The 27,797-nt window shown below is 42.8% G+C and overlaps 2 protein-coding genes across 3 annotated transcripts in view; one reads left to right on the top strand and one right to left on the bottom strand.

Moving 5' to 3' along the window:
- The first annotated feature begins 3,656 nt into the window (after window positions 1–3,656).
- LOC123833100 (cytochrome c oxidase subunit 6C) lies at window positions 3,657–16,306 on the top strand. The gene is made up of 4 exons (XM_045861173.1): window positions 3,657–3,784; window positions 5,293–5,421; window positions 7,399–7,527; window positions 16,180–16,306. Exons 2-3 carry the CDS (start codon window positions 5,308–5,310, stop codon window positions 7,510–7,512), a joined length of 228 nt encoding a protein of 75 aa, XP_045717129.1. The 5' UTR covers window positions 3,657–3,784; window positions 5,293–5,307; the 3' UTR covers window positions 7,513–7,527; window positions 16,180–16,306.
- A 715-nt stretch (window positions 16,307–17,021) lies between these two features.
- The window catches only part of VPS13B (vacuolar protein sorting 13 homolog B), a 699,511-nt gene continuing 688,735 nt past the window's right edge, over window positions 17,022–27,797 (bottom strand). For both annotated transcript variants that reach the window (XM_045861171.1, XM_045861172.1), the window contains exons 59-62: window positions 25,367–25,543; window positions 23,142–23,244; window positions 22,409–22,658; window positions 17,022–18,605 (exon numbers count right to left, since the gene is read on the bottom strand). In XM_045861171.1, coding sequence (XP_045717127.1) covers window positions 18,357–18,605; window positions 22,409–22,658; window positions 23,142–23,244; window positions 25,367–25,543 — 779 coding nt within the window. In that variant the 3' untranslated portion in view covers window positions 17,022–18,356. The remainder of the gene's footprint in view (window positions 18,606–22,408; window positions 22,659–23,141; window positions 23,245–25,366; window positions 25,544–27,797) is intronic.

Genomic DNA, 27,797 nt, shown 5'->3' with positions numbered 1-27,797 from the left:
GATGATCACTCGAAGCATTTGCTTGGTGAATAACCACGCCACCGACAAGAAACCACAGCATTATTTTACAGTACCAGTCTCCGAACGTTTCCTTGGATTCTTATCTACATCTTGAATGCGGTCAGGTTGAAAGGACTACCCCAGATCCATACTTTTGTGATGGTCCGTTTCTAATTGTGACTCAGTAATCTTTTGTTTTTTGTTAAATTTGAAAGTAGAAATAAATTATATGTTAAAGAATGAATAGGTCTGCCCCCAAGGGTTGTCAAGTACTAGAACTGCTGCTATTTTAGGTCTCAGAGAGGTTTTTTGTTGTTGTTGTTGCTTTTTAACTGCTCGGTCCCTCACATTTTCTTAATTCACAAAATTATTCATGGCCTTTCCCACTGACACTATATCAAGGATTCATTATGTGGTTGAAAGGATTGAAATGGTTTTCCACTTTTTAGGAAAAGTGCTGACTTTGTTTCAGGGCCCATTCACTCCTCTTACCTCCTGGTGCTGTAATTCGCCTTTGGAGGCGGTGCACACACTTGCCCCACTGTGGGGAACCCCGCACAGGTGGGAGGGGCGGGTCCATCCAGCAGCACCGGAGCGCAGCGCATTAATGGAGGAGGCATGGCAGAAGTTTCCTTCAGATCTTATTCCACAAGTGACAGCTTTTCAACTAATTTTAGGTAACACTTTGATCTGGTGACTGTGAAGGTCAGGATAAAAAGATAAAGGAGTAAGACTATTGCTTTGCTTCTCCACCAGTCAAGGAATCCTTGCCTCCCTCACCTGGATATGTCTTTGGTTGAGGATCACTTTGAAAGGGACCGATTCAGGCCACTGTGAATACTGAATTAAAATCTAACTTCTGGTGTCTTCCACCCTGCTATCCAGGTTTTTTTTCTTGGGGGCATGCAGAAAATCCCACTCCTTTCATTGAGCCATCTTTTGCTCTAGTGTAGACCATGGGCTTGAGTCAGACTGCCTAAGTCTTCCTCAAACTTCCAGTATAAAAGGAATACTTCTTCATTTTATGCATATTCTCTACTTTTTCCATTGCACTTATCACCATCTGACATGTTTTTGTTTATTGTCTGTTCTGTCTTCTAGGAGGGCAGGTTCTTCTTCTTATTGGAACAGTACTTGGCATATTATAGGCATACAATACTCTCTGGTTTCATACTTTTATAGATCAGCAAGACCCCTACTCCATCCCATTATTTTCCTGAGAGAAAAAGAGCTTTCCCTCCAATTGTTTTAACAGAAGTTGTAGAAGTTGTAGTTTCATTGGTCTGGTCAGGACCCTTTGCCTGTCCCCAGCAAATAGCTGTGACCAAAGGGATAGGCTACAATGTTTGGCCCGTCTTGAGTTGTATGCCCAACTGGAACAGGTTTTGATTGTGCTAGAGCCACAGGGCTGGGAGTGGGGGAAGGTTGGCTTCTGGAGGGCAATCAAATATTGCTATTAGAAGTTGGAAGAAAGGATCACAGGGCAGGCAAAAAGGACAGAGGGGGGAATGAATGTTCATAGGTGTATCTGTCAGGTACTGTACATGTATTATCTCACTTAATTTGCAGCACGATCCCAACAAAGTAAAAGTGGCTACAGTTAGGGTGGTCGATGATAGCGGCTGTGAGAGAATTCACAAAGAGAAGAGAGTGTAGAGAATCGAGTTTTATTCACTTTCCAAGAAAGGAGAGGGGTGTGGTGTGGAGAGATACACCAGCGGCTCAAGGGTGGGGGCTTTGAGATTTTATTGGATTATAAATGGATTTAAAAACAGTGGAGGCATGTTGTTTTCAGGCCCCTGAGCTCTTGGGGGCGTTGTAACCCGAGGCTGCAGTTTGTTCCACTGTTATCTTCACCTGTGGCAGCAGGGAGTGGTTAGTTCTGTTCCTGCCTCCAGTAATTACCTGTTCTGGGGACAAGCTCAGAAAAGTAAAATGACAGTCATGTTTAACAAGGTTACAGGCCTGCTCAGCAAATGGTGGCACAATAGCAAGTGGCTCTGGATTTATCCTTTCAGCCACCATTTCAGAGAGGTGAAAGCAGACTTAGGAACATTAAGGTTTTGCCAGCTATGTGAGCTGGGACTCAAATCCAGGTCTGTTAGGCTCCAGAACAGAAACCATATATGCCATCTTCTCTATCTACCCCTTTCACTCAAGTTCTTTTCATGTATCACCTTCAGTTAGTCACCATGAATTTTTGTGATTGGCTGTGTGCTTTCCTGTTCATGCGGTGTTACTAGGTAACCACTCAGCACTGGATCTAGGCCAGGTTCTGTTCTCTCAGTTGTGCCTATCTTTATCACATTCTCCTGACCAATTTTATCTTAACAGATTCTCCACCTCTGCCCACCTCTCCATTAGACTGGGACAGCTCCCTTTACATCTCTTTCATGCCTTCTCTGAAGCTTTCCCTGTGAACTCTGAAATTTATTATCATCCTTGTGAACTCTGAAATTTATTCCTGGTCTCTGGACCAATGGTGGGAGTGGGAATGGAAAAGAAATGGCAACAAATTACCACCTGGACAAATCCCATATAAAGATTTTTGGCCGGGTAAACCTTTGATAAAAAGCCTTAATAAATACTGCTGGGGTATAAACCAACTTCTGACCTCAGTGAGCACTTTTCGATGTGGCTGAAAGGTTTCACTAGCCAGAGTGACTGTTAAATTGAGGACAAAGACTTTCTGAGAAAGTGCACCTCACTGAATATCTGTCCTACTGTGTAGCAGAGTTTGGTACATAATAAGCCCTCATTCAACTGTATGTTAAATCAATACCCTGTATCTTTTGTGCCCCAGTGTATCTTCCACAGTGCTGGCTGAATTGATTTTTAAAAATCAATATTTATTTATTTTTAGGCAGAGGGAAGGAACAAAGAGGGGGAGGAAAATATCAGCGTGAGAGGAAAATAAATACCATTTTATTTTCCAACCATTGGTTGCCTCTAGTAGGAGCCCTGACTGGAGAACAAACCCACAAATCAGGCATATACCCTAACCAGGAACGTGAATCTCTTCTTTGCGGGAGGATGCCAACCAACTGAGCCACACCCGTCAGGGCATCTGCAGAAATGATTTAAATAATGACTTACAAATCCAGGTTCTTTCAATAATAACCAAGCTTCACACTGCTAGGGCATAAGAGCCTTGCCCTTACACACTACTTTTAATAAACTTCTAGTTGCCTTCCTTAAAAACACTTGTGTTTTACTTAAAACCGCCACACAAATACTTCTATCTAAATTTGCTCAGTTCTGCCTGTCAGGTAATTGCTCCCATAGTCACCTGGAATTGGTATCAAGCTGTTTACACTTGTCTCATCTGATAGGCTCTGAAGTCCTAGAACTCGGCTGTCTTATTCACCCTTTACCTAAACCAAACTGTTATTCGCGTAAGGGTAGTTATGATAATGAAAATGTCGGTTTCTGCACGTGGTCCAGGCAATCCATGGGCCCAGAAAGGTGTATTTGTACATTTTAAATAATTTACATATTAAATATCTCTGAATTCTCTAATAAGATCATATCAACTCTGTATTAGTAAGATAAGTGTCTCCCGTTTAGTAAGGAAATCAACTCAGAAGGTCAACTCCGGAATCGAAGGTCACACGCAATCTAATCACGCAGGCGAACTTCAGCAATGAACACCGGGAGGAGCTCCAGAGGCCTTTTGTACTCTTTCGGCCACCGTCTTCGGGTCCCTTCTGCTGCTCCTGTCTAAGCGCCTGCGCGCTGGTGGAGCGTCGTCCATTTCTCCAACTGGAAGGACGTTGGTGTTGAGGCAAGTTGTGTTTTGTGTCCCTCGTTCGGGTTCCCAGAACTGCCGCCTCCGTTGCTTGAACCTCAGCTATGAGCGGCGTGAGGAGCACTAGAGGCTGTCTTGGATTTGAACCGTAATCAGTATCTCGGAGGCCCGGGAACCTCGGACCTTTCGCTCGCGTCGGCCCCTGCAAGACCCCCGTCCGGGCCTCAGGAGGGCGGTGGGGATACTGCGGGGACCGCGCTGGGGCCTCGAGGAAGCAGCCCGGCTTCGGGGGCGGCGGGACCGCACCCGGAGGCACTGTACTTTTCCCCCCAGTCATTGTGACCTTGGTTAGGTCATTTGACCTGTATGACCCGAGTGTTTTCCCTTTACTTGACTCAGTCATCACTCGGGTAAGGAAGCAGCCAGCAACGTCTTCACTCGGTCGGCGTTCGCTGTGTGGTAGTGTTTAAGGGTCACCGTGCCTGTGGCAGGAGGGAAGGCTGGGTTCCTGCAGCACCGCTTGCGCGCCCATAGCCGTTCCACCAGCCTCCCCGCTGCGTTAGGGGAAGGAAGGTCTGCGCTGGGGCCTGGGGCCTGGGCCCTGGGGTTAGGCCGCGCAGCGCTGCGGTCTCCAGGTGGGCCCTCCAGCCAACTGTTGGGTATCCTGTTCGAGTTTTAGTCTTCGTGTGCCCCGGTGTCCTCATCTATAAAGTGGGAGTAATAACTTGTTTCATAGGGTTGTCTCGGCGATTGAAGGAGTTGATAGTAAGTTTGTGGAAGAGTCGGTGCTATAAATGTGTTTGCGCTTGTCAACCTAGAGCCACTGCTTACCTTTCCTGTAGTTGGGAGGGGTTTTTGTTTGTAGCATTCGTTTCTTATACACTATTGTGCTGCAGATATTTTTCGTTCAGCACGTGAGGGGTGGGGAATGAAGCTAGAGTGGGAGTTCAGAACAAGTCACCCAAAGGTGTGCTCTGGTGTGCGGATTGTTTTGAGCTGAGGGTAGTTTTCAGTTTCAGGCAGAAGAGAAACTTCAGCTGCCCCCTTTAACTACCTAGAACAACTTGAATTGGAGGCTTTGCCCATAACAAGCGATTATCATCCATAATGTCTTTTTGACCTACCTATATGGCTAGGCTTTTATTTACTAAACATCTGTTCTTATCCTGCTGTGACCCTTTGAAGCCCCCAAGGTGTATTACCTCATCCCTAGCTCAGGATGTCTTATACCATGTCCCCCTTTCTATCTCTGAACCTCTTCTGCAGTGGGGTTCCCATACATTTGAGTGTATTGAATCCAGTTATCGTCTCCTGCTAATCTGTCAAATGTCTATTTACTTATTAGACCAGTCAAGGGTCCAGGAAAGTTTGTTCCTCCCCTACAAGCCTAAGCCATTAAACATCTTAGGCTTTGTGGGAGGAATCAGTCCACCAGCCATTCTTCCTGTGCCTCTTTAGGTATTAAAATGCATTATGCATAAGAATTCTTTCAGATAACTTATTTTGTTCTAGTAACTTAATTTTTTTTTTTTTTATCTACCAAGGAGAATACAACGACCATGTCTTCTAGTGCTTTGACAAAACCTCAGATGCGCGGCCTCCTGGCCAAGCGTCTGCGATTTCATCTTGTGGGAGCCATCCTTGTATCCCTGGGGGTTGCAGCTTCCTACAAGGTTTGTATGTTTGATTCTTACTTCGTCTGTATGGTCCCAAATGTGTTTTAAATTAAAAAGTGTATTTTATTTTAATAAGCAATTTAGAGTCTTTTAAAGACTTTAATGTGCTTCCCCTGAGTCTTCCTCCATTCACCTCTTGTGATAGGAAAGTGCCTCATTCCTGAAATAACCTGTTCTCCATTTTAAATGAAGCTGTATTATTGGGTTGGCCAAAAAGTCTGTTTAGTTTTTTTCCATAAAATAAAAGACACATTTTTCATTTGCACCAATAACTTTATTGATTTGGATAATTTGAGGTTTTGGCTCTCTCCTTCCTGGTATAACATTGATTGTTCTCAGTGTCTCGATTTAATCGCTGTCAACTTCAACAGGTTGACCCAACTGTAGAGCATCGTCCAGTTAGAAATCTCCAGCACGAAACTTTGCAAACCACGTTTGAAATGTTCTATCAGTCACACAGCATCTTCTCCACACACTGCACACATCTTTTTTTGTTTCAGTTGTGTTTTTTACCTTTCTTGAAATAATAAAGCATGATATGCTGAAAATGTTGCTTATTTTCTTCTATCTTCAGTATTGCCTACACAAAAGTTCACCAATTTTGATAAGTTTTTTTTAATGCACACTGACCTGATAAGCTCTCACATGATCTAACAACATTGTTTCGAATGAAGTTAAAGACAACTAAGCGCTACTGGAGCCATCTTATGGAAGAAAGCAAATGACCTTTTTGGCTAACCCTGTAGTTTGCTAGGGCTTCCATGACCAAGTACCACCGACAGGGTCATTTAAACAACAGAAATGTTGTTCTGGAAGCTAGAAAACCAGGGTGGTTCAGGGTTGATTTTTTCTGGGGTCTTTCTCCTTGGCTGGTGTATGGCTGTCTTTGTCTTCACTTGGTCCTGTGTGTTAGCGTGTCTCTCTCTGAATTTTCTTGTATAAGAACACTAATCATTGGATTTATTCCCCACCCTAACAAAAAACCTCCATTTAATTGCCTTTTTAAAGACCTTATCTCCAAACATTGAATTTGGGAGACACAATTCAGCCCTTGATACAGGCCATAATTGTGGGCGCTAACAGCAACAACAAAAAGGTTATTTTTAGGCCAGGATTTTTTCTTTGAGATGGGGTGGAAAGGGCCCATCCTGCTTGACCAGGAAATTCCAGCTGGTTGATTAAGATCGTCTCTGGAAGAGGTTGAAACAGCAGTTTGGTCAGGTCTTAAAGCTAGATTTGGTATCCTGGGCTTGGACAGAAGTGCCGTTTTGGGCCTCTGGCTTTCTTTTTGATGGTACTTTCAAGAATTGTTGCCACAGAATTTCATCTTAATGCTTTGCCTTGTATAGATTTTAATGTTTTGCCTTTTTAAAAAATAATTTTTTTATTGGGACAAAATACATAAAACAAAATTTAACCAATTTTGAGTGTATGGTTCAGTGGTATTAAATACATTCATCATGTTGTACAGCCTTTTAGATTTCTGAATATCTTTTTTGGGTTCCCCAGTCTACCACCCATGTGCCCTAATGCAGACACTCAACAAGGAATGGTACCTCCCTTGGCAAGGAGGGAGCTTCTTGCTGAGTACCGTATTTTTTGGACCATAAGATGCACCTAGGTTTTAGAGGAGGAAAATAGGAAAACAAATTTTGGAGCAAAAAATGTAAAATATTTAATAACATAAATAACCTAATATTTCACCAATGTAAATAGAACTCAACAGCAGCATTAACAACCATTATTCCTCCCAAATGGGGCGGCGGGGGTGCATCTTACAGTCTGAAAAATACAGTAGTTTCCTTGGGGCTTCTTTCTCTTCCTTGTATCTGTGTCAGTGTCTCTATCCTTTGTCTTGGGAAATAGAGGATTCATGTTCAAGGTAAACAAATGTACTGTGATTTATGTTGTCTTCAGATAATAACTTTCTAATAATCTAAAAAATAAGCTGTAATGGGATATGCTACTTTTTAGTTTGGTGTGGCTGAAAGAAGAAAGAAGGCATATGCAGATTTCTACAGGAATTATGATTCCAAGAAAGATTTTGAGGAGATGAGGAAGGCCGGTATTTTTCAGAGTGCAAAGTGATCTTGGAATGTAAAGGTAATATGATTATTTTAAGTTACTATTTAAGTAACTATTAAGTTACTATTGTGGTATAATACACATAAAATTTACCATCTTAATTACTCTTTTAAATGTATAATTCGATATTGTTAAGCATATTCATTCACATTGTGGTACAGCCAATCTCCAGAACTCTACACATCCTGCAAAACTGAAACTCCGTGCCATTCAAACAGTTCTCCATTCCCTCCCACTCCTGGCAGCCACTGTTCTGCATTGCACAGTGTTTGTGACTGCTTATTTCACTTAGTGTAATGTCCTCAAGGTTCATCTGTCACAGCCTGTCACAGTTTCCCTTTTCAGACTATTGTATTTTATGTGCATACCACATTTTGTTCAGTTATCTAACAGACACTTGGATTGCTTCCTTTTTTTGATTGTTGTGAACAGTGCTGGTATGATGTTATAAATATCTCTTTGAGATCCTGCTTTCAATATTTTTGAGTAAATAGCTAGATGTGGAGTTCCACTTTCAGTTTTTTAAGAACCTGCCATACTAAATTACATAGTGGGTAGACCCTTTTACTCTCCAACAGTAGTGCAAAAAGGTTCTAATTTTTCCAGATCCTTGACAAACTTTTTTTCTGTTTAATGATGTAGAGCAGGGGTGTCAAACCCATTTAAACTGGGGGCCACATCATCTTCATGGTTTGCCTTCAGAGGGCCGAATGTAATTTCAGCTCCTTAACAGTTAAGGAGTAGTTACATTTATATAATCCTAAAACTATTTCTAGCTTTTGAAGGCACCCGTGAGGCTGATGTGGCCCCCTGGTGAAAATGAGTGTGACACCCAGATGTAGAGCATTTTTTATCATGCTTATTGGCCATTTGTATATGTTATTTGGAGAAATGTCTATTCAAATCCGGTGTCTCCTTTTAATTTCATTGACTTTTTGTTGTTATTGAGTTGTAGAAATTCTTTAATTACCTATCTTTGTGGGTAATTTTTTACTATATTTGTGAGAGGGTATTTGGGGGCTCTATTCCATTGCATCAGTTTATATTTCTTTATGCCAGTACCGTGCTATTTTGATTACTGTTGCTTTATATTAAGTTTTGAAATCAGGTAGTGTTAGTCTCTAACTTTGTCTTCTTTTTTATGATTGTTTTGGCTGTTCAGGGTACCTTGAAAGTCATTATGAATTTTAGGATGGATTTTTCTATTTCTGCAAAAATTCTGTTGGGACTTAGTAGGAATTGCATTTTATATGTAGATCACTTTGGATAGAATAGGCATCTTAATTGTAAGTATTCCAGTTCATGAGCACAACATATCTTTCCCATTTATTGGTCTCTGATTTCTGTCAGTGTTCCGTAGTATACAAACCTGGTGGTCTCTGTGGTGGTTTATTCCTAAGTATTGAGTTCTTGATGGTTGTTGTAATTTTCTTTTCTGATTATTCATTGTTAGCGTACAGCAGCAACAAATTTCGGTTGATTTTTGTATTTGGCAACTTTGCTGAGTTCCTGTTTTGTGTGGAATCTTTAGGGTTTTCTGTATATCAGGTCATCTTTATTTCCTTTTCTTGCATTCTTGCTCTGGCTAGGACTTCAGTGCTATGCCGAATAGAAATTGTAAGAGTGGGCATCCTTATCTTTTCTGATAGAGCCTTATGTTGATATAGTTTCATTCTGTTAGTGATTTGGTTCAGTGTTTTTGTAATGAAAAGGTAATGAATTTTTCTAATGTTTTTTTCTGTACCAATTAAGATCATGTTGTTTTTGTCCTTCTTTCTGCGGTGTGTTACATTGACTGAATTTTGTTTGTTGAATCATCCCGAATCAACATTTGCTATGTTGACCAGGAGTAAATCCCACTTGGTTGTGGTACATGATCTTTTTAATGACTGTTGGATTCTGTTTGATAGAGTTTGGTAAGGATTTTCACTCCATACTCATCAGGATATTGGGTAGTTTCTATTGTAGTCTGGCTTTGGTATCAGGATAGTGCTGGCCTAGTAGAGTGTGTGTGGCCACAACAGGAGACACGGTATGGGCTGTCTCTCTCCACCCAGAACTGTTTTTTAAGATGTCAGAATATTTTTTAAGAAGTCAGAATATTTTAATGTACAGAAAATAAAAATAAACAATACATAGAGTGAATTTGGACGTGTTCCTTCCTCTTCAATTTTTTTGGAAGAGCTTGAGGATTGGTGATAATTTAAATATTTGGTAGACTATTGTGAAGCCATCCAATCCTGGGCTTTTCTTTCAGAGGTTTTTGATTACTGACTCAATCTCTTTACCAGTCTGTATAATCTGTGTCCACTTCATTCCGTGGTAGTTTTTGTGTTTGTATGCATCAATTTCATGTAGGTTATCTGTTGACAATACAATTGTTTATAGTATTTTATAACCCTTTTTATTTATGTAAAATCGACTGTAATGCCCTTTTTGTTTTCAGTTATTTGTGTCTTCCATTGTGATAAGAAAAGATACTTTGTATGATTTCAGTCTTTTAAAATCTAGTAAGTTCTTTTTCTGTCCTGCACAATGTTACAAATGCAGTTGAAAACACTGTGTTTTCTCTTTTGGGGTAGAATGTTCTGTGTCTGTCAGGTCCAGTTGGTATGTAGTATTCAAGTTCTCTGTTTTGTTAATGATCTTCTGTGTAGTTCTTCTAGTGATTATTGGAAAAGTGGGATATTGAAATTGCCTACTGTTATGGTAGTAGAGCTGTACATTTCTCCTTTCAGTCCTGTTAGTGTTTGCTTCATGTATTTGGAAGCTCTGATATTTAGTGTCTATGTATTTTTAATTGCCCTGTCTTGGTGAATTGACCCTTTTATCTTTGTACAGTACCTTCCTTTTGTCTTGTAGTATTTTTTTGATTTAGTCTATTTTGTCTGATAATAGTGTAGACATCATTGCTCTTTTACTGGTTGTATGGACTATATTTTTCCATTCTTGCACCTTCAACCTATGTGCCCATGGAGCTAAAGTGAATCTCTTGTACATAGCATATATTTGGATTCTGTTTGTATTCATCTTTTGATTGAGGAGTTTAAATCATTTACATTTAAGGAAATTATAGGGAAAGATAGTCTATTGTCTTTTGTGGATTGTTTCTCTATATCATCTATTTTATCTTTCAGTTCCTTAATACCTTCCTTCGTGTTTGATTTTTTAAGTGACATTTTGATTTCTTTCTCATTTATTTCCTTTTGTGTATATTCTATGAACGTTTTCTTTGTGGCTACCATTGGCATTACATAAAATATGCTAAAATTAAACTGATAACAATTTCAATCACATGCAAAAATTCTACTCTTTACAACTTGCTTTCCAAGTTGTATTCTTACAAGTTGTATTCTGTGAATACAACTTTATTCACAGATTTATATATTATGCGCTCATTAACAGATTTTTCATGCTTTTGTCTTTTAAATCCTACTAAATTAAAAGTGGAGTTATAAAACAATTTATAATACTGGCTTTTATATTTGTTTATAGATTTACTTTTATCAGAGATTTTTATATTTTCACGTCTTTGAGTTACTTGTTCCTTCTGCATGCTTTTTTTTACAATATACAGATGATGTATTATAGAATCGTACACCTGAAACCTACATAATTTTATTAACAAATGTCACCTGTATAAATTCATTAAAAAGCAAAAAAAGACCCAGAAATGCCTAAGTATCCTTGTTCCATCTCTGCTTTCTAGAAACATTTGCTGTTGTTATTCTCTACTTTCACTATGCTGACTTCTGGTTAATCTGGGCTCCCCAGTACCTCCCTTCTACTCCATTTCATTTTTCTTTTTAAAGTATATTTTATTGATTGCGCTATTACACTTGTCCCATTATTTTTCTCCCCTTTATTCCCCTTCGCCCTGCACTCTCCCCCAGCATTCCCCCATATTAGTTCGTGTCCATGAATTGTACATACAATTCTTTGGCTTCTATATTTCCTATACTGTTCTTAACCTCCCCCTGTCTATTTTGTGCCTATCAATTATGCTTCTTATTCCCTGTACCTTTCCCCCATTCTCCCCACTCCTTGCTGATAACCCCCTATGTGATCTCCATTTCCGTGATTCTGTTCCTGTTCCGGTTGTTTGCTTAGTTGTTGTTGTTGGGGTTTTTTTTTTTTAGTTTCAGTTGTTGATAATTGTGAGTTTGTTGTCATTTTACTGTTCTTAGTTTTTGATCTTATATTTCTTAGATAAATCCCTTTAACATTTCATGTAGTAGAAGGGCTTGGTGATGATGAACTCCTTCAACTTGACCTTATCTGAGAAGTACTTGATCTGCCCTTCCATTCTAATTGATAGCTTTAATGGACAGAGTAGTAGGTGCTTGCTTTTCATGACTTGGAATACTTCCTTCCAGCCCCTTCTGGCCTGTAATGTTTCTTTTGAGAAATCAGTTGATAGTCTTATGGGAACTCCTTTGTAGGTAATTGTTTCCTTTTCTCTTGCTGTTTTTAAGATTCTCTCATTTTTAATCTTGGGTAATGTAATTATGATGTGTCTTGGTTTGTTTCTCCTTGGATCCAACTTCTTTGGGACTCTGAACTTCCTGGACTTACATGTCTAGTCCCTTTACCAGATTGTAGTTCTCCTTCATTATTTATTCAAATAAGTGTTCAATTTCTTGCTCTTCCTTTTCTCCTTCTGGCAACCCTGTGATTTGGATGTTGGATAATTTAAAGTTGTCTCAGAGGTTCCTAAGCCTCTCTTTATTTTTTGAATTCTTGTTTCTTTATTCTTTTCCTGTCGAATGTTTATTTCTTCCCTTTGTTCCAAATCATTGATTTGAGTCCCAGTTTCCTTCTCTTCACTGTTGGTTCTTCCTTTATTTTGTGACCATATTCTACCATTTCTGTGAGCATCCTGATTACCAGTGTTTTGAACCCTGCATTAGATAGGTTGGCTGTCTCCTTGTCACTTAGTTCTTTGTGTGGAGTTTTGATCTGTTCTTTCATTTGGGCCATATTTTTTTTTGTCTTGGTGGACCTGTTATGTTTTAAGGGGCGGAGCCTTAGATATTGGCCAGGGTGGGGCAATAGTTTGCTACATTGTGGTGCTGTATATGGGGGAGGGGTCAGAGAGAGAACAATGCCACTTGCTTGGCTCTGGCCCCACTTTCTGTCACTTCCCTTGCTTCCCACAAGCAGATTGTGCCTTTCAGGTGCTGATTTCCTGGTGGGCGGGCTTACGTACTTTTTGGATCCCACGGGTCTCTCCAGTGGACTCCCCTGTGAGACTGGGAGTTTGTCCCACCACCTCAACCTCCACAGGTTTTTACAACCAGAGGTTTTGAGGCTTTACTTCCCTGTGCTGGGACCCTGGGTTGCGTAGTGTGTCTAGCTCCCCAGTTGTGCCTCCCAGTTTATCCGCCTGCAAATGTGGGACCGCCCACTCTGCCAACCCCAGCCCTGTCGCACCTCCTCTCTGCACTCCCGCCAGTCTGGATGAACGTTTCTTCTGTAATTCATTGGTTGTTGGACTTCCATACAGTTCGATTTTCTGGCAGTTCTGGTTGTTTTTTGTTTTTAAATTGGTTGCTGTCCCTTTGGCTGTGCGAGGAAGCTAAGTGTGTGTGCCTGTGCCTCCGTTTTTGCTGGAAGCCCGTGTGCTTGGTTTTACTTCAACTTGCAACTTCACTGCAGGCCTAGTAGTGGTGACCTCCTGTCCTTTAGCTGTTGTTTATCTGGGAATGTCTGGAATTCCTCCCTTATTTTTGAAGGACAGTTTTCCTGGACATAGTAGTTTCCTTTGACAAGGGTTTTTTTCCTGAACACTGTAAATATATTACCTGAAAGCCTTCTGACCTGCAAGGCCCATGCTCAGAAGTCCACTGATAATGCATTCACAGGCTCCTGTGTAGGTTGTGAAATCGATGTTTCCCTTTGGTTTTTGACAGTTTGATTACAATGTATGTGTGTCTTGGTGCGGATCTCTTTGGGTTCATCCTGCTCTCTGCCCCTTTGCTTCTGGGCTTTTGTAGTGCACACATTGGTCCTTTGGTGGTGCTCCATGAGTCCTTTAAGCTCTTTTTCACTAGTTTCTTCTTGCTTCTTAGACTCAGTAATTCAAATGAACTGTTCTCAGGTGTGTTTGAGTCTGTTCAATCCCTCTGGTGAATTTCTCAATTCAGTTACTGTAGAATTTTGATTTTTTAAAATATTTTTCTTTGTTGATACGCTCATTTTCTTCAAGTATTGTTTTCCTGATTTTATTTAGCTGCCTGAGTTTTCCTTAGCTTATTGAGCATATTTAAGACAGTTTTAAAGTCTTTGTCACGTAAGTCAGAGGCATGTGTTTTTCAGTGATGGTTTCTGGAGGTTTTTGTTCCTTTGAATGGGTCGTGTTTTTCTGTTTCACGATTTTTTGTTGAAATTTAGGCATGTGATTAAAAGGCCACCATTCCCATTGTTTGCAGGCTTGCCTCATGTGGGAGAAGATCTTAAATAAACACCCCGGCATCAAGGCTAGGGTTGTCTCAGACTTTTCTGGGGTTATGTCTTCTGAGCCTTTGCCGGTGCTTTCGTTCTAGTTCCCTGGGAGTGTATAGTTGGTTGCTTTAAGTGTTCCTAAGAGTCTCACCCCTTCATTTAAGTAGCCTTAGCAGTTCTTTTGTATTCCTCAGCCCTTGCTCACTGGTGCCCACGAGTCTGCAGCCCCACTGCAGCGCTCCTGTGTCGTGAGACCGGCACTGCTTTCTGCAGCTTGCTGTCTGGTGTCTACACTGTGTCACCATTTCCATCCATGCTCTGAGATAGACAGATAGAAAACAGTCCTCAAACAAGCAAAATGTTGCAAGTTCTACTCCTTGTCCTGAGGGTGAAGCCAGGAATTGATAAATTAGCTTCCTCCTGACCACACTGCCTCACTGAAGAGAGGGGATGGAGGAAGGGTGAGAAAAATGTCGTGAAATTTCCCGCTGTTTTGAGTGGCTGCTGCTTGTTTGAGGGTTTGTGTGGTTGCAGCAGCTTCGTAACTGGTCTCTAGAGTTCTTACAAAGACACACTGGTCTGTATGTTGATGCTTTTTGTGTGTGGGAGTGGGAGTCTGGACTTCATAGCCCACCATCTTGTTAACTTGGAGTCATAGTTATTTCAGATGTTATGCTGCTATTAATTGCTGGATTGGCATTAGGAAAATTACACTTTCAGAAGTGCTTTAAAAAGTTTTTGACACCTTTTGTTGGTTGGGTGTCCATGAGTGACTTGGTGGCTTCCCATAGATTTTGGTTTGGTCTGTCATACCCACAAAGTGCCTACGCATCCCTGACAGTGTGTGTGACGGTTTTACATCTAGAAAGGGACCGAAGGGATTGTGTGCTGATGAAAGGTCATCCACACCTGAAAACTGTTCAAATGCAGGAATCTTATTCGTGTATTTTTTATTCAAGCTCAACAAAATCAAGATAGCACAATTTAAGTAGAGTTAAAGATTCTGCTACTCCAGTGTGAGTTTGGTGTGACCAGGGGAATGTGGACCAGCCATTTTGTCAGGCAGACTGGACCAGAATGAGCATTCCAGATGCCGTGTGGACAGTGTGTATCTTTTCCCAGGACTGGGGGTTGAGGGACCTGTTGCACAGGACTTAGGCCAGTTTTCAGGGGTGATTTTGAATAAGTAACTTTTGCCTAATAAAAGATTTGGTTCTGCAGTCCCTTTCTATAGTTGTTCATCTTGAATATCTGAAGTACAGATAGATGCATACACTAATTAGCCATAGAATCACTTTGAAAAAGTGCAAAGAACTTTATTTCCAATTATCAGAAAGTTGATGAGGAATTATGCCTTTTTCATGCCATGACTATTAGGTACATTTGATAATTCACAAGGTAACATGAAGAGATTATTTTAAGGTAGAAATTAAGAATGTTAAGGATGATCTATGTTAAATAGATTGCACAGGAAAAAAAGGCTGAAGGTAAAAAGGTCAAGAAAATATTAATGGTTCTGTGTGGAATCTTTACCATTGCTATTTTCCTCTAACTTTGAAATTTAAAAATTTTTCATAGTGGGTGTGCATTTCATGATCACGTGTTAAAAGGATGATTTTAAATGTTAAGAGTTTTTACCTTTTTTGTATAAGAAATGATTGTGTTTAAAAACCAGTAAGAAAAAGAAAAACAGATTTGGAAAGAGAAGTAGAAATTGTTACAGGGGAGTCCAGCCTGTGGTCCCGGGGCTGCATGTGGCCCAGGCTGGCCCTGAATGCGGCCCAACACAAAATTGTAAATTTACTTAAAACATGAGATGTTTTTTGAGATTACGTATATTTAATGTGTGGCCCAAGACGACTCTTCTTTCATTGTGGAGCAGAGACTCCAAAAACTTGGACAGCCCTGGTAGAACATATGGGTTGCTGCTTTTAACAGTGTGTGGGTATGAGATGGGAATTACTGGATTATGGGACTTGAGAGAGAACACAATAGTTTCTGGAAAGTGAAAGCAAACAGCCAGAATAAGGTGTGGTAATGCCTGAAATTGAAGAGAGGCTGGTCAGAGAGCTTGGTGAATGGACCTGGAGCCCAGGTAGTCTGAACTGGGCTTCTCTGGGGCTAAAGGTGACTGAGCAAAGTGCGGGCCACTCAGGGGATCTCAAGAATGGTGAGATATTGAGAGAGTGCTTGTCGTGAACTTAGCCACTGTGTTTTTCTCCACAGAATTTCTCTGGGGTGAATTCCGTGGAAGGCTGTCACTGACTTGTGTTCCTTCTGAACTATGAAGCATGAATATTTGAGCTAAGAAAAAGTTTCTCTTGTTAAATAAACAATTAAGAATTACTGTGGACAGTAAGTCTTTGCTCATTTATTCTTAATGATCTAATTCTGGGCACTTACAGTCAGAATTGGTTAGGGATTTTAACTGTGGACCTTTTGAAGATAAACTTTATTTCATTATTAAAAATTTCATTATTTTAGGACATTTTTTATTACCCTAATGTTTCATCCATTTCATTGAGATATTAATGCTAAGTACAGTTTTGGTCCTGGGTCATCAACTTAAGGGGTAGCCATGAGTCCACCTGACTATTATTCTGTGGGGTCTTAAGACAGAGATTGTCTTTACAATAAAATGTTCTTGGGCTTTATTGTCACTGGTAGCCCTACTGGATCGACTACCAGACAGATGCAACAGGTGATTGAAATTTAAGGTTCTTTACTTAGTGTTGCTTTATCACAGCTAATGTTATGTGCATGCAACTTGGAATACACGTGTAGTCCTGTTAGTTACTTAACCAGAATTGAGTGGTGCCTGCTAATGACTAACAGTATGCTAAGTTTTTGAAAGACGTCTTAGGATTTTTCTCCCTTTTATCTTCTTTGTTATGATCAAAATAATATCACAGCTTTAAAAATCAAGTTTATCCAAAGCTAATTTAACTGTCAAACTTTATTTTTTTTAACTCAAAAATTCTTTATTTTTAATAACGTGAGCTGAATTAAACCCAGGTATAAGTGAAAACCTGCATTAAAAAAAATCGGTGACAGTACACATTTAGGTGTGATCTTTAATTCAAGGATTCCTTTTATTTTAAAGTTTTATGTAACAGTTCTTAGGTAGTATGCAAAATTACCATAAAAGATATAAGAATTAATACATATTTACATTCTTAAAAATAGTTACTCTTGAGGTTAATTGGTAAAACTGAGTTTCCTAAATGAGTATGATACAGCAAACCGATGGAGGAACCATTTTCATAGTCAGACTGGCATATTGACAGCCTTGCTTCCCAGACACAACTATGTGTGCAGTGACTTCCCAGTAACAGGTGACACTTTAAAGATCAGTGGACCTTTGAAATTGAATTTTCTTAGTGTCTCACAATTGTAGCTAATAGGTTGTAGGCCCAAGTTTAGAATCAGTCAGTAAAAATGTGTTTCATTGCAGTCTTTGAGATATTTACTGAATATTAAAATACTTTATGACCCAGGATCTTGAGCCAAACCCATTGTTATATGCAAAATAAGTCAATTCAGCAAAATAAACTATTTGGTCTGATTCATTCTTAAGGTTAATGTTGGAGTTCTTGACTCCCCTCCAGTATACCAGGCCAGTGTGAGTCCTTCTGCTAAACCCCTTCCACAAGGGAATGTGAGAGTAGTTCCTAGTAGTGTGTTTTGTTCATGAAACTAGAGAGACTCACTTGAATACTTTGGGTCTGTTTTCACTGGTAGACACAAAGATTTACTCTAAGCTTTACCAGTAAAACAAACTGGAAAAACGTTTTTCCAGAACGTACCTGGACAGGCATCAGAATGTTTGCAGTCAGTAAACATTCTTTATACAGGCATCAGTAAAATGCAGACTTCACACTGCAGCTTTCACTTAAAGAACAGCATCACATGAGTAACAAATTGAGCAAGTTAATAAAATCCTAAACATTTAATTTCACCTAAAGACTCCACAAATTTTTGCAGATGAGGGTATCAGGCAGACAATATCTAAACCTAAAATTAGATGCCCCTAGATAGGAAGTTTTAGTATTTCCATTCTAAGGCCTGACCACATTTTACATTAGAGCTGAGTGTTAAAAGATCTTAATTATAGTTGAAATTTTAGCAAATATAGAGCAAAAGAGACTATTTTCTACTTATGATAAGATAACCTACAGGATTCTGTTAGGCACTGTCCCCAAATAGGAAAAGGTTTTATCACTCCCCTTTATTAAAGTATCTTAGTTTTAGGGAGAGGGAAGAATCTGAATCAATTTTAGAAAAGGCTAGAAAGTTACTGTAACTGCAGAGAAGTGTTGGCCTCATGTCCATGTTAGATGCCAGAGCGTTTTTACTCAGAAGTAAACTGCACCAGCAGGAACCAGTGCCTCAGAGGAGGGAACTCAGGGGAACCCTTTCCTCAGGGCCTTATTTTTCACCATGGTAAATCTACTAATGAAGACTTGAGCAAAAGGTGGGTCTGCCATGTAATGGTATGTTTTCACCGTGGAGGGGAGAGGTTCCACTGGCACCACAGGGCACGGCGTCTGCGTGGAAGAGCAGCTGGGGGCCAGGTGGCAGGATGTCTTTGTGATGTAGTCCACGAGTCGGTTGTACTGCTGCTCCGACAGCCTCTCTCGGACTCCATCCACCTGGGGTTCCAAGATAAAAGACTGTTTAGTTGCCAAACTCTATTCATAAGGAGACTTCCATAACAAAATTACTCCTTTTCTTGATCCACTTGATACATTTTTAGGTTGTCTAATAAAGCCACTTCATCCAAAACAGTGCTTTTGTTTTTCCTCTGAATGGTGATGATAGCACTGCAATTTCAGCAGTGTAACATTAGAGCTCTGCATGAGGGTTTAAAGACAGCTTCCTCTGAATAAGGACTTGGTATTACGTACAGTTTCCATGTTTCGAGTTGATGAGAACATTTTACCCATCAACTATTAAAACATCTGTCATTGTTCTTTCTTAACCAGCCCAGGAACAAAGAGGTGCCCTTCCTCTGCTTAAATCTAATCACCATTAAAAGCTCCCTGAAATAAAAACTGTCTGCCTGTCTCCTCATTCTTCTTCGGACAGAGCCTTTTTAGTGAGAAAACGTGGGGCAGAGGCACCTCTTTCAAACCAGTGGCTTTGGACACAGCATTAAGAAAATACCTTTTGAACTGTAACATTTACTGTTTTTATAAATACTAGGATTTAAAGCCAGAGAAAATAAAACTGGGCAGAGGAAGGGGAAATTTTTATGGGAAAAAGGAGGATGCAAACTACATTTATGGTTCATAAAAGTCTGGCTCATCTTCAGTGGAATTCAAAAGAACGGAGATACACTACCTAAGTTCTTAAGTGAGATTTTCTGAGAAAGCATCCATCAAAGGCAGTGGGAGCCATAAATTTTCCCACCTTGAAGCTAGCTGGTGTGTATGGACATCAGGTGGCGTGGTGAGTTGCCAGTGTAACTGCTTCTCTGTGGGAGTCAGGTAACCACTGCCCTTTCAGTGGCCTTTACCTGCTAAGTGCTGGCACGACCACTCTGGAAGAACTAAAAACATTTCAAGGAGGGCTCTTTAGTTCTCAAAGTAGCAGTGTAAAGAATTTGTATATTTTGTGTACGGCACAAACAGGTGTGGCCAAGGATGTCTTCACCAGAAGCCAGTGGATGGTAGAGAGTGAAAGGGGCCTGCCAGGGTTCGGGTCTCGTGTTTTTAGCAGGGGAAGGGAAACGAAGGCCCCCAAAGATTCCCTGACACGTGAAAGCTGCACCACCAGGCAAAAGCCAGAGTTCGGATACCACTTTGCTGGGGTCACAATTCAGCTGGAAAGCTAGCTCTGAATACACAAAAGTCTTAGCGGCTCCTCCTGAGCGGCAGCACAGGAAAGCCCATGTTGTGAGAGGAATCTGGCCAAGGAATAAATTGACCTTCTGACTCATTTTGAGCTGCTCATAAGGGATTTGAATAATAACGTGCCAGGCATATTAAGCAATTATTACCCTAAAAATGGCTGCATATAACCAAGAAAAGCAAAAGCTGATTTTATAAAAAAATCTGAATCCTGCCATATTTGAATATAGTGAATGATGTCATCTACAAATTAAGTTCTAAAATTCAAAGGACCTGTGCTTCCTGGTGTCTAAAGGAAACACCAGAAAAGGCATTTTACATAAAGATCTTACAAATACTGTTCCTAGTTTTCCCTGAAACCAGCGGGTGGGCTCCTTCACCTGGGTTCTGCCGGGACTCGGCTGGGGTGTGCGGACAGGGGCGTGCCAGCCGAGGAAAGCGGATGGTGGCCAGCAGCACCACTGCATGCCGCCCCCTCTAGAAAATCTGTGGACTACACCACTCCTAAGGAGAGGTTACTGTCTCTGGGAAAAAAAGGGAGTATTTTGTTTTGCAGCTTGGATCTCCTTTGGGGTAAGTGGGGGAGGTTAGGTTTTGGACAGAGGACTAAGGGGTCAGCTGTTTTTTATGAGGAGTTGAGGGGAGAGGGAAGTGGAATAGGTAATGAGAAAGCAAATTTGGAGGCTGAAGGCATGCTGGACAGCCACCCTTTCTGTCCAGTGCCAGGTGCTGCCGTGCAGCTTGGCTGTCTGTCGTAGCTGCCCTGCAGATCCTGCTGTCTTTTCCTGCCCCTGTTTTAGCCATCCCTTAATCCCACCCCTCGGCCATCCCTGCACAGGAGTGCGAAACTGGTATAGAGAGGAGCATGGTGTGTGGAGTTGGTGCTTCTGCCTCTACCCTCAATTGCATGGTCTCAATTAGCCTTGGCAGCCTCTAGGGGTGGTAACTCCAGATATCTCATTAACCCACAGAGAAACAGGTCTGACCCCTCCAGCTATGAGAATTCCCTGCGGGACCCTCCACGAGCAGAAAAGCCAAAGAGCAGGATCACAACTGACAGCAGAGGCAGTTCAACAGCAAGAGATAAATCTCCGGGCTCAATTGTTTAAGATCTGAAGTATTTCCCAAGCAGCTAAGGAGCAATGATGGTCACAGATACTCCTCAGGGCCTTGGAAGTTTCTCGTTAAGGACCAAGGACTTGAAGATAATGATACTATCCTCTGCCAAATCCTGTAGCCACATCACTGGTGCTTTATTGTCAACTAGATCAGAAGATTTTGGCAGATCTAATAAAGTCAGCCTGGACATCTGACCTCTGTTTATTCCCAGAAAGTCATCAACTTGAAGCAGCGATGTAGTCCTAGTGCCAAACCCCAGCTTAAAGCTTGACTGATTATGATCCAAGAAACTAGAGAAATCTCAGTTGTTATGTTTGGCTGCCTTCCATCTTCTCAGATAATTTTACCCAAACAGTGGTGTGAGGGAGACACAGGCTCCCATACCAGGAAAAAAACAAGGAAAAAAGGGATCGGGCAGGATCTCCTAGAGGCAAGTTTGCTGTCCTTTCCTGAGGCCACTGAGTCCGAGTCAGGACCTGCAAGCTGCATGTTACCCCCGATCCACCTGATCCACCCCCATCTTGCCACGTAGCAGATGCCTGTTTCTGAGATCAGCTCTGAGGGTCCTATGCAGCAGGCAGTTAATGGGGTGGCAGGAGCAGAAAGGGACTCTCCGGTGGGTACACCTGCTTCCCAGGCTGGACTGCAGGAAGCTGGTGTCACTCGTCAAGGTTCACCTCTGACCCCTGGCCTCCAGTATGCCCAGCCTGAACCTCCATTCCATATCAACTTATGTGTGGCCAGGAATGAGCAACTTGCACATCTCAGGAGTTGTGCAGCCAAGGAGCTGCTCCAAGAACCTAAGTGGCATCCACAGGAGGTACCCCGTGGAACTTAGGGGATGGGAAACTGTCTTATGGGGAGGGGAACACAGGGCCACACAGAATACAAGAAGCAGATGGGAGAGAGATCTGTTTATAAAATGTTGACCCCTCAAATCTGGGGAATTGGAAGGGAGTGAGTCAGACCTCCTGGTTTGGGAACTTGCTAAGATCTGGCCTGCTGCCCATGCCTTGTTTGACTCAGGATACCCCTCAGTTCTGTGGTGGTCCTCCTGTACTGTGGGTCTAGTGCAGCCACTCCCAGGCCACGACCAGATGCGGGCCTGTTTCATGGAGTAGGTGTGTGGAATTGCTGTTCCCTATACAGACCTGCTTGTTTTAGAGTTCTCTCCTGTCCTGTCCTGTCCACTCCAGCACCATGGCAGCCAGGCCATGCTGAACTCATATGGTGGCTCAGCCCCAGGCTGAATCCACCTGGCTACTGCTGACCTCTCCTGTGAGAGGCGCACATGTATGCCTAGGTGGGCTTTCTCAATCCCTTCTGCAGTGGCTCTGCTGCTTCTCACACTCCTCTGGCAGCCCTCCTGGCCTCCAGCAGCCACTCTAGAGGCTGGGGCTCTTGAATGCCTGGTACCAGTGGTCGGCCCACATCTCGATTTTGCTGGGAGCTAGCACTGGTCACCCTGTTTTCTGAACTGTTACCTCCACATCGCAGGTCACTCTTGGCTGCTTGAGCTGCACGATGAGCAGGTTGCTTTGCTTGCTGTCCTGTGCGCAGTCGATCTCTGTGACGGGGAAGGCCTGCTGCTGTGTGTCCTCGCTGACACTCACCACGAAGAGCACTTCTGAGGTCAGCAGCAAGCATCCTTCGTGCTCCTGGCCTGAGCCCCTCACCAGAACCACGTCCAAGGCCATGTGCACTTCTGGTCTGCCCAGAGACTGAAGCATTTTCCTGTTTCAAAGGAGAAAAGTAAGGCCAGGAGCCAGTTTTCAAAAATGGTCCATATCCACACTCACTATTTGTACCGGGGTTGGGGCAATACCACGCGATGCTCCTCAAGGGATTATTTGATCTTGAAATGTCATTGTCACTTTAATTCTCAAACGGAGTCTGGTCAACAGAGCCCAGCTCCCTGTGGGGACAAGGATTTCCCTCAGCTCTAATTACTTCCTTTTCTTCCCCTGAGTGATGTCCCCCCTAATCAGAAGATTGTTCCACAGAAAATCTCAGGCCTCCTCACAAGCCCTGGTTTCCCTGCCAGTGTGCATCCTCCTGAAGGGTATACCCAGATCTGGGGACAGCACTGTATCTGGCTCTAGGATGCCCTTGATTTGCCTGAGATGCTAAAATGACGGCTCCTATTGGGTCCCCTAGCAGCAGGGCCTGTTAACACAGTGCGCATGTTCAGTTGAGGAAGCATCTAGATTATTTTACCAGATGTATTTGACGTGGCTATTTGGAGCCTGGGCAGCATGCAGATCACTTGGCTGGTAGCGCTGTTTGGGAAGCTGAGAAAGTCCAGCTCCATGTAAAATACCTGTGGTAAGAGAAGTAAGGTTTTACTAGTTGTTTTCTGGAAAACAGTTCCATGCTACAGTGATGTCATCTGCTTACAGCCATCCATACAATGCTACAGATCCAAAATGATGTCACATCTTTGGAAGCAAGCGTATAGATAATCATTAAACACTGCAGTGCTCTTCACCCTGGTGATCTTACATTAGCTCCAGACTGAAATCAGAGTGAACTATAGTCTGAATGTCAACAGCAACTAGAGGAAGCCTAATGCTCCTGGGAGGGGAGGGATCGGGCCTTGGCAACGGCTCACACATCATTTACAATTTACGTGGTGAAAAGTCAAGATTGTCAGCTAACTTTCTTGCTTAATACTGCAATTCTTCTATGTCAGTGCTGTGACTAGTTAAGTAACAAAAACAACACAACAGGAGATGCACATACAGGCACATGGCTTGCTTACTTCACATACAGTACTTAGGTGACTTAATCCAGCTGTCAACATGAATCCATATACATTTATGAGCGCTCTGGGGACCTCCGGTTTATTGCACACTCCCCCTGGTGCCAGCACCAAACGAGGGTACCCAGGAGCAGCCACGCAGGCTTCCAAAGAGACTCTGCAGAACCAAGGATGGTACAGCATGTGTGCTTTCTGAGGGCTTGTAAATGTTTACAAATGAGGCACAGTCATTAGGCTAAGAGTTAGTGGTTTGTAAAACCTTCAGTGCGGTAATAAAAGTTTTACAAGAATGATGGAAACCGACAAGGCCATGGGAGGCTCTGTTCTGAGATGCTCTTACACCAGGGAGCGCCTCGGCCCTGGGAAGTGCACAGCGAGGGGCAACAGCATTTTCTAAACCAAAGGAATTTACGAAGTCCACGCTGACTGTCCCTCACTGAGGACTGCAGCAACAGGACGCTGCTTTGATTCTGGGTAAGCCCTGGATGAGGGAGCGTGCGCCCACCTGGGGCGGCAGCAGACCTTTCTGTCAGTTTCCCTGTGAGTGAGAACAGAGGGCGGGGAGGCAGGGGACAGCGAAGAGGAACACATGTTTGCATCTGTGTGGTCCCTTAAAGGAGCCTCTCTGGAGGGCTGCCTGAGTGTGGGCATTTGTCCGCCACCCTCACCCTCTTTACGCTCTGGTCTGGCTGCTCTGGCCAGATCTGAGGCGCAGGATGTCTGCAGTGAAAAGTCCCCCTCGGACTTCGTGGCAGATGTAGAGTGCAGAGTGCTCGTGTGCCTGACAAAGGAGAGAGCCCTCCTGCTGTGTGTGATACTGGCCAGACAGCCTCCTTCACCACCAAAATGATGACACTGATTATGGGTGAAAAGGTGGCAATTCCAGTCACTCGTTTATTGAAACTCACTTGCGTGTGCTCTGTCAAGAATACAGGAAATAAGCAGGGGATGATGTGCTTACTTCCCACCACCCGTTGCTCCTCTGTGCACACACGTGCACGGGAAGAGGCCAAGTGCAAGTGGTGCCACGAGCCCAAGTTCTTCACCACTGTCTGCTTGGGGCGAGGGTGTTCACCTGCAGGCCACACACCGTTGCTGCCAGTGCTAGGAGACTCGACCTGGCTGCAGGAGCAGCATGGCGTCTGCAGGTGAGAAAGCCACTCCAAGCTCCAAGCACGTGCACGTGTGTGTACACACCCACATGCATGCACACGCATGCTCCTCTTTCTTTCATTCTCCAAATATGCATTGTAATTTAAAGATAGTTTTCTTCCTGCTAATCTAGTTTCCCTTTCAAACTGCTCGCCTGGAAAGTAGTAATTCCATTCTCTGCTTCAATATATTCTACATACTACCCTCAACCGCTAACCAGTTACTTTTACTAAAGTTTATTTCATTAAATAGACTGTTAAAAGATTCTTTGACATATAAACATATACTGAAATTACTGGTTTCCTGGTTCTGTAATTTTGTAATTTATTATCAATTCTATACTTCATGTAAATAAGCAAAAGGAGGTGAGAAAGAGAGCTATTTACTACTAGACTTATCCCTTTTATTTTTCACTGCTCTGCCATGGGCGGGGGGGGGGGGGGGCTAGGTCATCTCAGGAGCCCTTGGTGCAATCACATGAACCAACCGGTGGCGTCTGAGTTGGCCTGACAGCCGTCCCCTGACTCACCGTAACCAGTCTGTGACACGAGCTCAGCAGCTCCTCCGATGGGTTTTGTGAACACCCCCATGATTCCTTTGCCCACGCCGGAGATAACACCCTTGGCCTTGTGTCCTGCTGAAGCGTGAGCATCGGACGTTTTCTGGAAGTTTTGCATTGGCTGGTCGACTATGCCAGCAATTGCACCTGAAAAACAACGAAAGTCCCCAGTAAAGGGCCGAGGCTTCAAGTCCCGAGGAGGGGAAAACCCTCCACCTGGACCATAGTTTCATTTGGATTGAAAATGAAAGCCCACATTCATAAAAGCTCTTTACATTTATTTACCAGTTACCTACGTACATTGAGGGCAGTTTAAGTTAAGCATTTATTGTCTCATCCACACACAATGTTCAGACTGGGTCTGGTCCACTCAGGACCTGGGAAGTTCGGTTCAGGACTTATTAAACGTCAAACTATTCCACACAACACTCCCCATGCCCTTCCGCAGAAACCAGGCTGTGCAGTTTGGAGGAGACGGTTCACAGTCCCTTAGAAAGAGAGAGCCTGCGCAACCTGGGACACCGTCAGTGGATCAGGAGGATGAAAAAAGGTGGACAGGCCAGCCCCTTTCTGCGTTGTCCCTTTTAATTAGAGCAATTATTCATCAGTAAGTTAATAATAATTATTTAATAAGTATTGATATAGTAATTTCTTTTTTAATACTTTATTTATTTTTAAGTCTCTTTATTTATTCTTAGGGGAAAGAAGGGACAAAGAGAGGGACAGAAACATCAATGTGAGAGGGAAACACGGCCTGACTAGGGACCGAACTCACAACCCAGGCATGTGTCCTGACTGGGATCCAACCAGCCAACTCGCTTTGTGGGACAAGGCCAAAACCAACTGAGCACACTGGTCAGGGCTTCATTTATTTTTAGAGAGAAGAGAGGGAGGGAGAAAGAGAGGGAGAGAAACATCAACGTGTGAGAGCTACATCAATTGGTTGCCTCTCGCACACCCCCAACTGGGGACCTGACCCGCAACCCAGGCATGTGCCCTGACTGGGAATCAAACCAGTGACCCTTCAGTTCCCATGCTGGCACTGAATCCACTGAGCCACACCAGTTAGGGCAGAAATAATTTCTATTACATAGTGCTGCACAGTGACATTTTAGTCAACGACAGAATTCATATGTAATAGTAGTCCCGTAAGATTATAATTCCACTATAAAAATTCTATCGTCTAGTAACATCACAGCCGTTGTAGTGTAGTAGAATGCACTCCTCATGTGTTCATGGTGATACTGGTGTAAACGAACCTCCTGCCTGCCAGTTGTATAAAAGCACAGCACATCGAATTATGAACACTACATAACATTTGGTGATAGTCAATGACTATGTAACTGGTCTCTGTTACATAAGGTCCTCACTTAAGGTCAAAGTGGGATCACCAGGTTCTGCAAATTTTATCACAGGCTAAGTGATATAAACAAGAGTTAAGTTCCCATGGCATCTCATCAACATTAGAATGAGATGACTATTTGAGGACCTGCTGTATTACACCTTTTATCATTATTTTAGAATGCACTCTCTATTTAGATAAAAAAAAAAAAAAGTCTGCTGTACAACGACGTCCCACAGTACGCCAGCAGCAGCCTCATCCATCTCAGGAGCCCACTTCTCCTGACTGCATCATTTCTCCTTGTGACCGACTTCATCTTGGGTTTTGTACAGTAACGTGCTGCACCGCAGGCTTGGAGCCTAGGAGCAACAGGTGATTCCATGCAGCCGAAGTGTGTAACAGGTGGCACCGCCTAGCGCCTAGGTGTGTCTAAGTGCAGGCTACGATGTTTGCACGACGATGAAATCGCCTGGTGACACATCTCTCAGAACACACCCCATCGCTAAGCTGTGTAGGACTGCTGGCTAATCTCATCTGAGTGCTCACCCCGTGCTGGGGACTGTGCTAAGAGTTGTGCTTGTATGAGATCATTCATCCAAATAATCCCAGGAGGCAGGCACGATTCTTTATCCGCACTCCCTAGATGAGGCCACTGGGGCACTGAGAGGCAGAGGAGCTTTTCCCGAGGTCACACAGCTGTCCCATGCTTGAGGCAGGATTTGGGTCTTGAGTCAGATTCACAGCCTCACTCTTACCCACCAACCTGTTCCCTGATGCTGTTTATGAAACGGGCTGTTCCCTTTGCCAGTGTTGGAAAAACTTCCTTCTCTCTCACGTTACCCGAGGTTTGGCCACTTACTCTAAACTTCAGAATGGCTGCGAAGTCCTGCTCTCACTGCTCTCTGCCCTGCCGGCTCTCCCCTGGTGGGATGGTCCGTCCCCTGCTCTCACTTCCAGGGGCCGATGATGGGACCTAGTGAAGGCCTCACCGGTCTGGATTTTTTTCCATGATGGAGTGGAGGGTCCCCTAACTCATAAGAGGTAAACATTTCACTTCAA

The sequence above is a fragment of the Phyllostomus hastatus genome, unplaced genomic scaffold (assembly GCF_019186645.2).
Source record: "Phyllostomus hastatus isolate PE091 unplaced genomic scaffold, TTU_PhHast_1.1 phas_scaffold_21, whole genome shotgun sequence".
Classification (NCBI taxonomy): domain Eukaryota; kingdom Metazoa; phylum Chordata; class Mammalia; order Chiroptera; family Phyllostomidae; genus Phyllostomus; species Phyllostomus hastatus.
Note: the sequence above shows the minus strand (reverse complement) of the source record. Positions and strands in the feature narration are given on the sequence as shown.